Source organism: Protopterus annectens, chromosome 13.part0 (assembly GCF_019279795.1).
Source record: "Protopterus annectens isolate FY-2018-M chromosome 13.part0, PAN1.0, whole genome shotgun sequence".
Classification (NCBI taxonomy): domain Eukaryota; kingdom Metazoa; phylum Chordata; order Ceratodontiformes; family Protopteridae; genus Protopterus; species Protopterus annectens.
Window position 1 is genome coordinate 745,281,792 of NC_056747.1, and position 12,626 is coordinate 745,294,417.

The window sequence follows — 12,626 nt, forward strand, 5'->3', positions numbered from 1 at the left end:
GCTTACTGCCCTTATGGGCTATTTTAGGCATAGCTAATTACCCCCTGTGAGAATCAAACCCTGCACCTTGTGTCTATAAGGCAAGCACCTTAACCATTATGCCACCCTCCCAATAGGACTTTTATAGTGTGCTACATGATTACACTTGATCTTAGTCAAAAAGCTGATAGAAGATTTAGCCTAGTTGTGATTATAATCCCCAGTCAATTCTCATCCTCTGTCCTTCCCAGGGACATCCCACCTAGCTACTATATATATTTTTTCAGGTTTTTCCCTCATTAAAATGCATTATTTTGCCCTATTTGACATTTAACCTCGGTTTTGACTGTTTTTCCCAAGTTGAAAGTCCACTGGATATTAACCTCCCCATCTACAACCAGCACTCTAGTCTTAACATCACTGACAAACAAGGTGACATTTATTTGCAGCCCCTGGCATGTAATATGACATAAATGTTTGAAACGGTTCCCTGAACTAAGCCATGAGGCACACCGCTGGTAACTGCCTTTTCTTTACACAGCTGTCCTGTCATTGTTATTTGCTTAAACTGCATGTTTAGACTATGAGTTTATAACAACAGGTTGACAGAGACAGGAATGATAACAATGTAAAATAATTTTACAAGAGGGTTGCAGCATTGTTAATAGTCTTTCTCACTGAAAGCAAGTATAATTATCAGATTGCCAGATCAGCATTTTAATATTAATTAGCATCCCAAACTGAAAATGTCTCTAAGTACAGGAGATATATTTATATACATCTTCTTTGCAATGGCATCTCTCATCTCACCACTCACTGATTTGAAATGCATCTTCAAACAGCACAGCTTGCTCTAAAACCAGAACACAATTAACTAGCCACGCAGAGCTGATGCCAGAGGTTTAGTCAAATAAATGAACATATCAGCATACTGGCTTCCATTGTAACAGTAGCTGAGACAGCCTCCTACTAACATTTCACAGCTTCGCAGAATTAATGGCATTTGTCCAGTAACATTCGCAGAGAAAAGTGAATCTGGAGACCATAGTGAGAAGTACATGTACCAATACCCTGATTGTGATGCTTGCAGGGCATCTGGAGACCATAGTGAGAAGTACATGTACCAATACCCTGATTGTGATGCTTGCAGGGCATCTGGAGACCATAGTGAGAAGTACATGTACCAATACCCTGATTGTGATGCTTGCAGGGCATCTGGAGACCATAGTGAGAAGTACATGTACCAATACCCTGATTGTGATGCTTGCAGGGCATCTGGAGACCATAGTGAGAAGTACATGTACCAATACCCTGATTGTGATGCTTGCAGGGCAGATCATATCGGATCTGAGTGTCATCTTGAACACCACCTGGCTGAAATGCTCATATTTACTCTCCTCATCTCTTGCATGAACTAATCTTACTTCAAAACTAAATCAAGAAGCCTTATTATACTATGATGGAACTGGGTGGTTCAGCAGAAAAGGAATAAGAAGAGGATGGAGGAGGTATGAAGAAATGGGTAAAAGTTTAGGAAAGATCAACAGACTCCATGAGATAATGGGGTCCAAAAAAGCTAGCACAGTGAGGAGTCCCAAACACCCTCCCACAAGACACATACGACTGGGGCATAAAAGACCCAGGTTACATAATCACTAGCAGGAGGAGGAAAGGAAATATAAAGGAAAGCAGTGACACTTTGTGTAAGTGAAATGACTTGGTATGGGACACTAATGGAAGAAGAAGGCATCCCTATGATATATGGTTAGGCTTTAAGACTAAAAGTGGGGAGGGGGGAGACCTGCATTTATACAGTTCCTACAGACTGTCTGAAGAAGCTAGTTCAGAAAACAAGGCAATTTATGAGAAGATTTAGTAGGAGGACAGAAAAGAGGTCAATAATAAATGATGAGGATTTTAACCTGACAGAATCGGACTAGAGTTTCCTACATCATGGACTGTAATAGAGAATAAGACTCTGAAAATGACAGACCATATGCAGATTTGTACTGCAGGTCATGGAAAGTGCCAGAAAACAGGAATATCCAGGCTCTGTACTGTGCAAAGCAGAGGGGTTCATGGAGCTGAGATGAAAGCACTGTCTCGTAAGAGTGACCACTGTATAGCATGGTGTACTCCAAGAATGAAAAACGAGAGGCAAGATATAGAAACAGTGGTATAAGAGTGCAGGGGCAGATAATGTTAAGATGGAAGATGCCATAAAAGTAAATAGAATGCAGCAGAAAACTGTGGAAATTCACAAGTATATAAACGGAGCTGAGGAGGGACTAGGTGGAAAGAGGAAGGTAAACAGAACCCAGAAGCTCATCTTCAAAGGGCTAGTGCACGAGAACTTGTAAACAGGAAGGAGAACATACAAAAGGTAAAAAATAGGTATGAAAGTAAGAAACATATGAGGAAGAAAGGAAAAAGGCAGTCAAGGAAGGGAGAAGAGTGAAAACAAGTGAAGAGTGAAGCAAAATGAAAAAAGGAAGAAGTCATGTATTTCTCGGTTATATGAGAGAAAGTAATATATAATGAACAGAAATAAATAAACTAATAAGAAAAAGAAAAGAGTACAAGAAAGGAGAGCATTCAAAGAGTCTTAATGAAGTCTCCATGTCTCCATTCACAAAGGAAAAAGAAAGAAGAATTCTAGTATGGAAGAGGAAAAGGGTATAAGAATAGAATGGATGTATGGAAAAGGAAGTTGCAGACAGGTGGAAGAATACCTCTTAACCTTATGACCTGAATTATCTTTTGCCAAGAATCAAAAGAAAGTTGCCCAAAGTGTTGGATGATCCACTCACTGAAGTATTCAACAGATCCTTGACCGAAGGGTCACTATACAATGGCTGTAGCGACACCACATTACTGCTGCTGCAGGAACAAGATGGAGAATGTCCTGATCAAAGGAGGATAACCGATTATAGGAAGACAATCAACATAGTTTTAATTTCAGAATAACCTGTTAAAGCACCCTGATATACTTTTATGATTAGGTTACAGGTGATATCAATGGGAGGGTTTGGCTGACATGATATACTTTAATTTTAGCAAGATGTTTGCTTCCAACTCACAGAGGAAATTGTTAGAGAAAGTGATGGGAATATGGGCCAGAGGCAGAAAGATCAGCTGGGTAGATAGGGGGCTTGATTGGAGTACTCACAAGGTATGAATTTGGGAAAGTTCTTTTTCTCAGGTGAGGACTCTATGAAGAGTGCAACATGCTTGTGCCAAAAGTGATATACATAGTAAACAAGATTATTCTATTTGCAGAAACATCAGTACTGGAGCCGTAGTGACAAATGTGTCAGCTTAAGGAGATATTTAAAGAGACTGTCAGTATGGGCCAAAAGGTGACAACTAAGGCTGAATGCTGAAAAATGCATTAAACTTACCTAGGAAAGAACAATTTGCTATATACAAAAACTTTGGGAATCGCTATAATAGTGAGAATGAAACAAAAGAACAAAGTAAGGGAGACAGAGAGAAAATAGCAGCAAAAGCTAATGGGAGTGGGTATTCTCCATACAAAAAAGGTTCTATATTAGAAAACTGAAGACACATTCTTTCGAATGCTTCTTGGTCGAACTCAAAAGCCTGAAATGGCAAAATATAGAAGTGGCTTTTAAGAGAATTCTTTCCCTGGGAAAGAATTTGCTTGGCCGCTTCATTACTTTGCCATTTAATGTGGTCTCGGAGTTGGTATATTTAAGTAGGGGGGGTGTGGGGGCGAAGCCCCCCACTTAATGTAATATTTAAAGTATTTTTTTTTTGGAACATCGATTTTTTTCCCTAGGAAAAAAATCGCTGTTCTGACAGTTCGAAATTGTAAGCTTTCACTTACATAGGGTTGATTAAGCAACGTTCGCTTTTTTAATCGTTCGGTGATCTAATATAGACCCTACAAAAAAGTACCACTTCTGAGGTTTTTTCTGTGGCTACAACTGAAATAATGCATTCTGTTTTGGAGAATGTACAGAGAAATTAAAATTATTGTGCTGGGAGAATGTTCAAAGGAAGACAACTGAGATGGTCAGTAGGATAGAAAGGAAGATCTAGGAGGGCTAACTAGAGGGAACTTGAGATGTATGCCTAAAAGGAAAGAGAAATGATGATATGAATTTGCTCCAAAATGTCATAAGATAGCAGAGTGAATGAAAAGATCTGAAAAGGAAGGACAAAACTTAGCAGAAGAGGCTAAAAATATCAAAATAAAAGGCTTAAAATTGAGGCCTGATGTGAGGAAATCTTGCTTCATAGAAAAGGTGGAAAGAGATTGAATGAACTCCCAAGGCAAATTCTGAGTATACAACAACAGAGGAATTCAAAAATGCATGAAATGGGTAGAAGAATGGGGGCATAGAGCAAGGGCAGCTATGGAGTACCTGTTTCAGTAATCAGGCAGTGCAAGAAGACCTTAAATCTTCTTCTTCTGACAGCTTTATGTACGTAAGTGCATCTCAGTGGTCATACATGATGCAGTTAAATACGGTGATCACAATGCTTCTACAGCTGTGCTCAAGTATACTGTAATGTATGGCCAGTTCCGTTACCTCTATGGTGTGAATGTGCATGTGTGTGCATAGCTGTGTCCATCACAATATGTTTAGGTATACTGTGATGTGTGGCCAGTTCAGTTACCTGCATGGTGTGAGTGTGCATACATGTGTGTGTGTGTCTAGTCTGTGCTAGACTGTTCATGTGTCAGAGCAGGTGCTGCAGAGAGCACAACTGTGTGATGGTGCACCTATGGTGTTCATATATATACACATCATCAGCTACAGTCTTCCATTTTCATAGCTTGATTCCCTCACATGAGAGCGTGTGGGTCATGTTATAGTGGTCTAACTGTAAACAGTATTTGTATTCCTTTAATAAAACCAATCATATGCTGAGACAGTTTAATGGCTTGCACCTACTGATACATTCCCGAAATGGATGGTCATAGGCATTAAGGCCACATGGCTTGATGCAGATTTGCAAATGAATTGTTAATATAAGTGTAGCATGACTGTGCCTGTCACCACTATTGGTCACTGCACTGCTGCATGCATCTATATGTTCCACGTGCCAGCAACAGTGTGTCACACATGCAATGTGTCATACATGACACCAGGCACAATGCACATCAGGAAATCTATAGTGCATGATACATCATGCCTACTAGTAATGCTGACACCAACAGTACATGACACAGGAGCAACCTTCATATGTGCTGCTGACAACAAACACTGTAGCAGAAGTAGCAGATGCAGTAACAGCTTATACAGGTCCATGGAGTGCTCCTTATCCTGTATAGTAAGGCTCATACTCCATTTTGTGGCAGCTGATTTGGCACAAATGCATTGCAAGTAAGTGCTGTAATCACAGCAGACAGCATACATCTGGGGAGATCAGTTTTCAATATTCTACATACCTCAGCCATTAGTCATTGTTTTTCTTAAGTTCTCTATTAGATTTACTCACTAGACAAAACTGTACAAAGATTAAGCACAGGTATGTGTTTTTTCCTATTGCAGTGTGATCTCAGTATACTGCTGTGGTACTGCAAGACAGGTTCTGTGTTGTACTTTGCCAAACTAATTTTGAAACAGAGATGTCATCAGAAATGTCCTGTATTTTTGACATGTTTTGCTGAGCAGTTACCACTCGAATACCAGTTGAAACTGACCCATTTTGTGCATAAACCCACTTCCTCAGTCAAACTGTAACATTTGTACTGCCTATCCTCGGCACTGAATTTAGTGCACCTCTTGACTCTGTCCCTGTGGGTGAGGTTAGGTGCAACAGTAATGAGACATTATACAGATGTGACCATGTCTGCTGAATTATGAGCTGCTTAGGTTAAAATCTGTGAACAGCAATTTTGTACTTACCTGTTTCCTTGTCTGTAATACATTTGCTGGTCAGTACTTTGTTAAGTCTGTTAATGTATTTACCCAACATTGTTCTAAATATGTTACATACAATGCATCAAGTTACACTTCACATGCTTCCTCCCTATTTTCACTTTGCAGTTTTCACATTTTGACCTTATTGCCTCACTAAGTTTTCTGAGTATTGATGGTTACGGGCAAATTTGGGTATGGTGTACTGTGTTACTTTACTACAAGTTTTACTTTTTTACTTCTTCTTATATAACCAAAGATAAAGTATTTTTTAAAGCTAGGCAAAAACTGAAATTCAAGAAAAACAGAGCACAGAACAGGAAACTGACAAGATCCCCACTTATGTGGGATTATAATTACCTGGACAGTGACAAGATGGACAGAAGAATGAGAACTTATTTTATATTGTCCTGAATTGCAGTATCAATATATAAACACGCATACTAAAATGCTAAATACATTTGCAATTAACAGTATATAAAGCCATACATTAGAATTCTGCAATTTTAAGACCTGCTAAAATTTTTAATATCATTTATGCTTAATTAAAAGATTTAATAGGCTCTGATGAAGATGTGCTGTTTTCTCTGGGTAATAATACTAGTCTTTTTACACAGAATTATGCAATATTTCATAATCTGCACAGCTCTCTATTATGCATTCATTTCTTTTTTTTTTGTTCTCATCCCTTCTTGAAGATAACTTGATTCTGTCACGAATGATAACATTAACAGTGTGGTTTAACCACTGTACTTATGATATTATTAAGCTAATTTTCATTACTGTCATAATGTCGAAAACTGCAAAACAGGCAACTAAATGTCTATTACAGTATTTATAGCATGAAACTGTCAGCAATTTCACCACTTAAGCATTGTTGCATTAAAATATTCCATTCTTCCTTCTCTGGATAACTGTTTAGTGATTAAATGGAATACACTACTAATTAAATTGAAAAGCAATGCTAGGTAAAATCATTCATTTTTTTCATATGTTCTTCTATCCTGCCAAATGTATTTTCTTTAACATGCACTTTATCTTTTCAGATTCTAGTCTCATATTTATTATCTTTACACATGACATATTGCGCTGAATAGGATGGTTTGTATTTATGGACATGAGGTATTTGCTGTCTGCTGCCTTATATACCTATAATATTTTGCCAAAATTGTTAGGCTCCCTCCAGCAGCAAACACCCTTCTGAAAGACATGCTACCAGGATGTTTAGATCCCTTACCTTGGTACTGAAATTGAAATGAGCCCATATTCACCAGCTGTGGGCTCTGAAAGTGGATGGCGACTTGGTTGCCAGGGCTGCGAATTACCTGGCCCTTCATCAGCAAGGACACATTAGCGAGGACAATAGGTTCCTCTCCCATCACGCTTTCCACAGATATCATCTCCCCTTCTGCCAGACTGATGTTCCAGACCTGCACAATTTGGAAAGAAAAATGCCATGCCATATATCAATTTTATATAATATCTTTTCATTTATCTTAAATGCTTTGAGTCACTCAAGGATCCATTTTTTTGAGGGGGGGCTGTTTTTCATCTCACTCCTACTACTGCTAATAATTAAAACAAGTAGAACAGCTTGGTAGGTAATACAGAAGGCCGCAATTCCTTGACTTCTACTGTAGATGGACCTGTCTGATTAACAAAAATAAATGCTGATAATGATCTAAAACATTAAGATAAATAACAGTAATAACATAAAACCTCTGCCAGCCACCCTCACAGAAGAATGGCATAATTACTTCCGATTTGTTTGTTAAGTCGATATATGCGTACATCAATCTTATATTTGTTTAAGCCATATGAAGTATCTACTCTTCAGAAAAAATGAGTAAACATTTAACTTACCCAACAAATGCTGTGAAGGACTTCAGCACAATTTGCTTAACTATTCATAAATGCATGTACAGCTGAAGCTTTTTCTTATACTATATTCTCCCCTGTGGTTAAACTGTAATTATGATGTAGATTGTACTTTTCTTGAGGTTAATTTTTTGATGTAATATGATGCATTGTATCTGTCAATAAGTTTTGTTGTCTTCTTCTGGGTTTGATTTTTCTTCCACTTCAGAATCCTACCACCTACATAACAGCAAAGGCTTGACTAATACCACTTGCCTAAAGTGTACAGATATATACAACATGACCATGCTTGGGTTTTGACCCTTTTCCTGAAATGCAGTCACATCACATTGGTTGTATTAAGCGTTGAAGTGGACGAAGGACAAATAACCTTGTATGGATAATGTGCACGGCTTGCCTGCCTACAGAAGAAAGTCTGTTTTGGAAAAATAAACCAATAGGTTCTTTTAACTGACTTACTTTTCAAGCAATTGGCTTTTGATGAACTAACATGGATCCATTCATTTCTACTTACATACCTGTGTAATTCTGAACACATTGCTAAAAAAGCAATGCTGGGTCACCTAACAAGAGATATTCATACCTAGTGGGTGTCAATGGTTAACAAATGATTAAAAACGATGGTACAATGAGTGAATAAAGAGAGGCAGTGGTTCATCTGCTACACTTAGTGGTTGAAGAGCGAAGGTATTTAAGAAGCTTCTTATGCAAAGCTTTGAACACAAAATGGGATGAGAACCTAGCTTGTCTCTGTCAAGTGACAGCTTCTGACATTTAAAAAGATGAGTGAACAGCAGAAAACTCATGAGGTAATGACAAATGGAAAATCCTGTTCCTGGTCTTGTTCAAGCTGAGCTCTCCAGGTGTGATAAGGAGTCTGCTGTCTGTGTACCTACTTACCTGACACGGGATGTAGGAGTAGAGGGTGCCATTTGTCATCACAGTATGGAAAACCGGAAGAAAGATGGCACTCTGGGAAACTCACAGCTGGAAGGACAGTGGACAATCAGCGACTGCATTACAACATAGACAAATGAACTTTTCTACCAAGCTGAGAAAGCACAAAGTTGCATTAATGGTCAGAATCAAGCAATGGTATAGAAATGGGACAATTAGAACTGGCTATAACTTACACTTTTTCATAAAGCCAATAAAGCAGAAGAAAGAGTAAATTTAGTAGTGAAGTAACAAAGTAACTTTTTGGAATAGTGTCTAAAAGTTAAAATGCAAAAGTAGGAAAGCAGATAGGGCACTGTCATTTTTTTCTGGATTAATTAGGATAAAAAATATGTACTGGTAAACAGGTCTAGTATGGTTCAATGAAATACATTTTGATATATTGAGAATTCAATTACAATACTTCTATGGAATCTTTGGATACTGGAAGGACTCCCAGTCAGGGGGTACTTCCCTGAAACTCCATGAGGGAAATCTTTCCCACACCCAGAAATGACTATATGCTACACTTAGGGCTAAATGATTGTAAACATTTTTAGGGGGTATCAATGACTTCCAAAAGTTCAGATAATTTTTTTTCAGCAAACTTCTTTTTTGCCACTTAGTACTCTGGGAAATCCTTACACCCCTCCAAGTATTTTTGAGGAAACATAGTCCACAGGGCAGGTTTAAAGCAGTTTTTTTCTGTGTGTTTGATTTCTTACCTCTCCCCACACTTCTTCAATTTCTCTTTATCTTGCCTATATATTCTCGCTCCTCTATCTCCTCCCCTTGATTCAGAGACATGCTTCTCTGTCTCTCCTTCCAACGCTCACCCCACCCAATCTTCTTTCCTTCTTTCTCTTCATTTATCTGTCTCCCTTCTATCTCTGTAGCTTTGTCTCTGTCTCTCTCTCTTGTCCTTTTTCTCCCCAGACTAGGACAATGTCCACTGTGACATTTATTTTTTTGTTGTAGGGTTCATCACAACCTTGGGATTACAGGCATTACTGGCATGCCAGGACCACCATTATATTAAACCACTGATAACAGTACTTTCATAATATAAATATAGTTAAATTGCTGAGAATTTCTAAATATGCTTTCCTTTTTGGCATCTACTGCACTGACGTCAAGACAAACATCAGGGTCTCTGGCTGATAAAGTACGCAGATGACTGCAAACTAGGTCTGGTCACTGAATTCCCTTAAAGATAGAGATATCCTTCAAGAGGGCCTGATGCAGACAAACAACTGGTGCCAGAGCCACGGACTAAAACTTAATGGGAAAAATGCATAATAGTTCCTATTGTTAAGACACCCACTCTACCCAGCCCCCATACTTTCACAGCACAGAAAACTCTGGCTGCTTTATTGTACATTTTTAAAATAAACTAGATACCACATTCTGCATAATACCTAGATAGTTTCCTCTTCACATAGCTGCTGCCATCTGAAAAAAGTGCTCATTGGCTGGTTTGAAAGAAGTACCAGAAGAAAAAAAAAAAAAAGCTGAGGCAGCCTGTAGCAGAAACTTTTACAGTAGCTCTTCTAAGGTTCCATTATGCAGCATTCATACAAACAAGAATACATGCTGGTGAGTGCTGATGAGGAGAAGAAAAAGGTAGAAGAACAATTCACCTATTTAACCTACGCGAATACAAGATGCACTCGTTTTATACCCTGTCATTATCATCCCAGTCTACGCTTTCAGAATTCTCTTTAATTGCTTCAGTGTTCACCTTGACCTTAAAATATTTGCAAGCTTATTCAAGGCTCCTAAAAATAGTTTAGCCATATTACTGCTGAAATGTTATTAGGTACAAGGCATGGCTGAGTGCTTTTAACTTTATATACCTTGGGGTTTGCTATTATGTGAGATTTTCTGGCAGTAATTTATTTACTAAGGTAATGGAGCTGAAATAAAGTATCTCATTTCAATTAGATTGTTGTTCATGTTTACAAGCTGAGACAATGAAAGACTATAGAACTTATTTAGATGCTTTCAAGCCCTGCAGCCATTGTTGTGTGCTAAACATATTTTACTGCTGAAAAGTTTTTTTTTTTTCAAGGACTGTGTGATCTAAATGAAAAACTCACTGTAGACTTTAAATACTATTAAAGTTCTTTGAAAGAAGAACTGGATTTTGGGGTAGCAATGCAGTTTTACTAACAGTTAAAGCATGGAGCTACCAGAACATGTTTTAGGGTAAAGATTTTTAATCTTTGGGCTTTAAACCTTCCACTCAGAGAAAAAGTGAAGAAAAAATGAAAAATCAAAATTAGTGTTGTTGTTCTTTACCAAATGATTCTGCGGAAGACTAATTTGTATTTTTTTAATCATTGCATAACAAGGCTCATTATATGTATTGCTTCAGTCTACAATATGAGATAACTCTTTTAGTAATCTGATATTATGGCAAACATATGTTGAACTGCTTTAGGATTTTTGGTGATAAGACAACAATAAATAAACATAATCATGTAATAAGAGTAATAATAATGTTATAATCCCACATGAACCCACCCCTTTCTCTATCACTATCCTCTCTATTCCCCCCTTCCCTACTACCGTAACTCACTAAAAGCTCTGTATGGTACAATTACCCTCCGAGGATAACCGAATATGTTATGTAAATTCATTCAAATGTTTTATTGTATATTTCTTTGCTATGTTTTTTCTTCAGTGTTATAATGCCTCTTACTGTATTGTACTGTGGAGCTTTATCTACATTTGTTTGACTGTTTTATTGAAAATGTTTCACTGTATTCATTTTCAATGTTGTACATTGTCTTGCTTTTCTTCCCGGGCCTCCACTGAAAAGGGGCTTTTTCTCAGATGGACTATCCCGGTTAACAAATGTCAAAAAAAAATAAACAAACAAAGAAACAAACATATTTTCCAAATCAATCCAGTGTATCACAACTAATTGGCTGTACTTTTGGATCTACTTTGGAAGCTCAAACTTTCAAAACGTCAAACTTCATATGGTTAAGACCATAACATCAAAGTTTGAAACTTTAATAAAAAAAACCCCTTTTTCTTTTACATTTATGCAGGGGGCAAGTCCCCCTGCGCCCCCCCCCCCCACCCTGTGCTAATTAAATAGACCAACTCCAAGATCACACTACAGTGAAGAGAACAGTAAATTTACTCTTTTGTGCTGTACGACAATCTCCATTTAAACCGTTCAAAGTTTCAAAACTTCAATCTTCTGGTCTTGACCATATGAAGTTCGAAGTTTTGAAAGTTTGAGCTTCCAAAGTAGACCGTACTTCCATACATATGATATTTCAGGCAGCTGTTATTCTTGAAACTACAATTTGTTGGATGATTGCAATAAGCCATATCCAAAGGAAACACATCTTGTCACACAGTATGGCTATAACTAGGGGATCTAAACCTCAGGCCTTCACATCACTCAACAGGTTAAACAATATCAGCTTCTATAATGTTCAATGCCCTGGTGGCATTGGTAGCTGGGGAGTAGAGAGGGGGCATAGAAACAGGTAGCAAAACTAGAAAAAAGGCAAAGCTAAGATAACAGATCTTTGCATCAACTAAAGAAAGAAGAAAATTCATTGATAATGGCTTTTGAAACAAGTGGCTAAAACTGGGAAATGTGAAAGGGTAGCAGTAAGATGACATACAAAATGGGAGAACTGTTAGATACAAAATACAGTTTGAAAGAAAAAGAATAAAAGGAAGGCTATCAAAGCAGAAAACAAATGGAAATTCCTGTGTTAAGGTATGTAAACAAAAACAGGAAGATGAAGGATAAAAATGGAAAGAAATAAGTAAATAAACAATATGGTCCATTTAAAGGCAGGCATCTTGAACCTAGAATTTTACTCTATATCTACATGGAAAGAGAGGCAGAAAGATTAGCAGAAATGTTTGGGAAGGAAAGAAAGAAAGAAAGTAGGGATTTATATTTGT

General features: G+C 37.7%; 1 protein-coding gene across 3 annotated transcripts in view; it reads right to left on the reverse strand.

The window, feature by feature from the left end:
- The window catches only part of SEZ6 (seizure related 6 homolog), a 2,840,429-nt gene that overhangs the window by 1,176,056 nt on the left and 1,651,747 nt on the right, over positions 1–12,626 (reverse strand). For all 3 annotated transcript variants that reach the window (XM_044054437.1, XM_044054436.1, XM_044054435.1), the window contains exon 4: positions 7,111–7,303. In XM_044054437.1, coding sequence (XP_043910372.1) covers positions 7,111–7,303 — 193 coding nt within the window. The remainder of the gene's footprint in view (positions 1–7,110; positions 7,304–12,626) is intronic.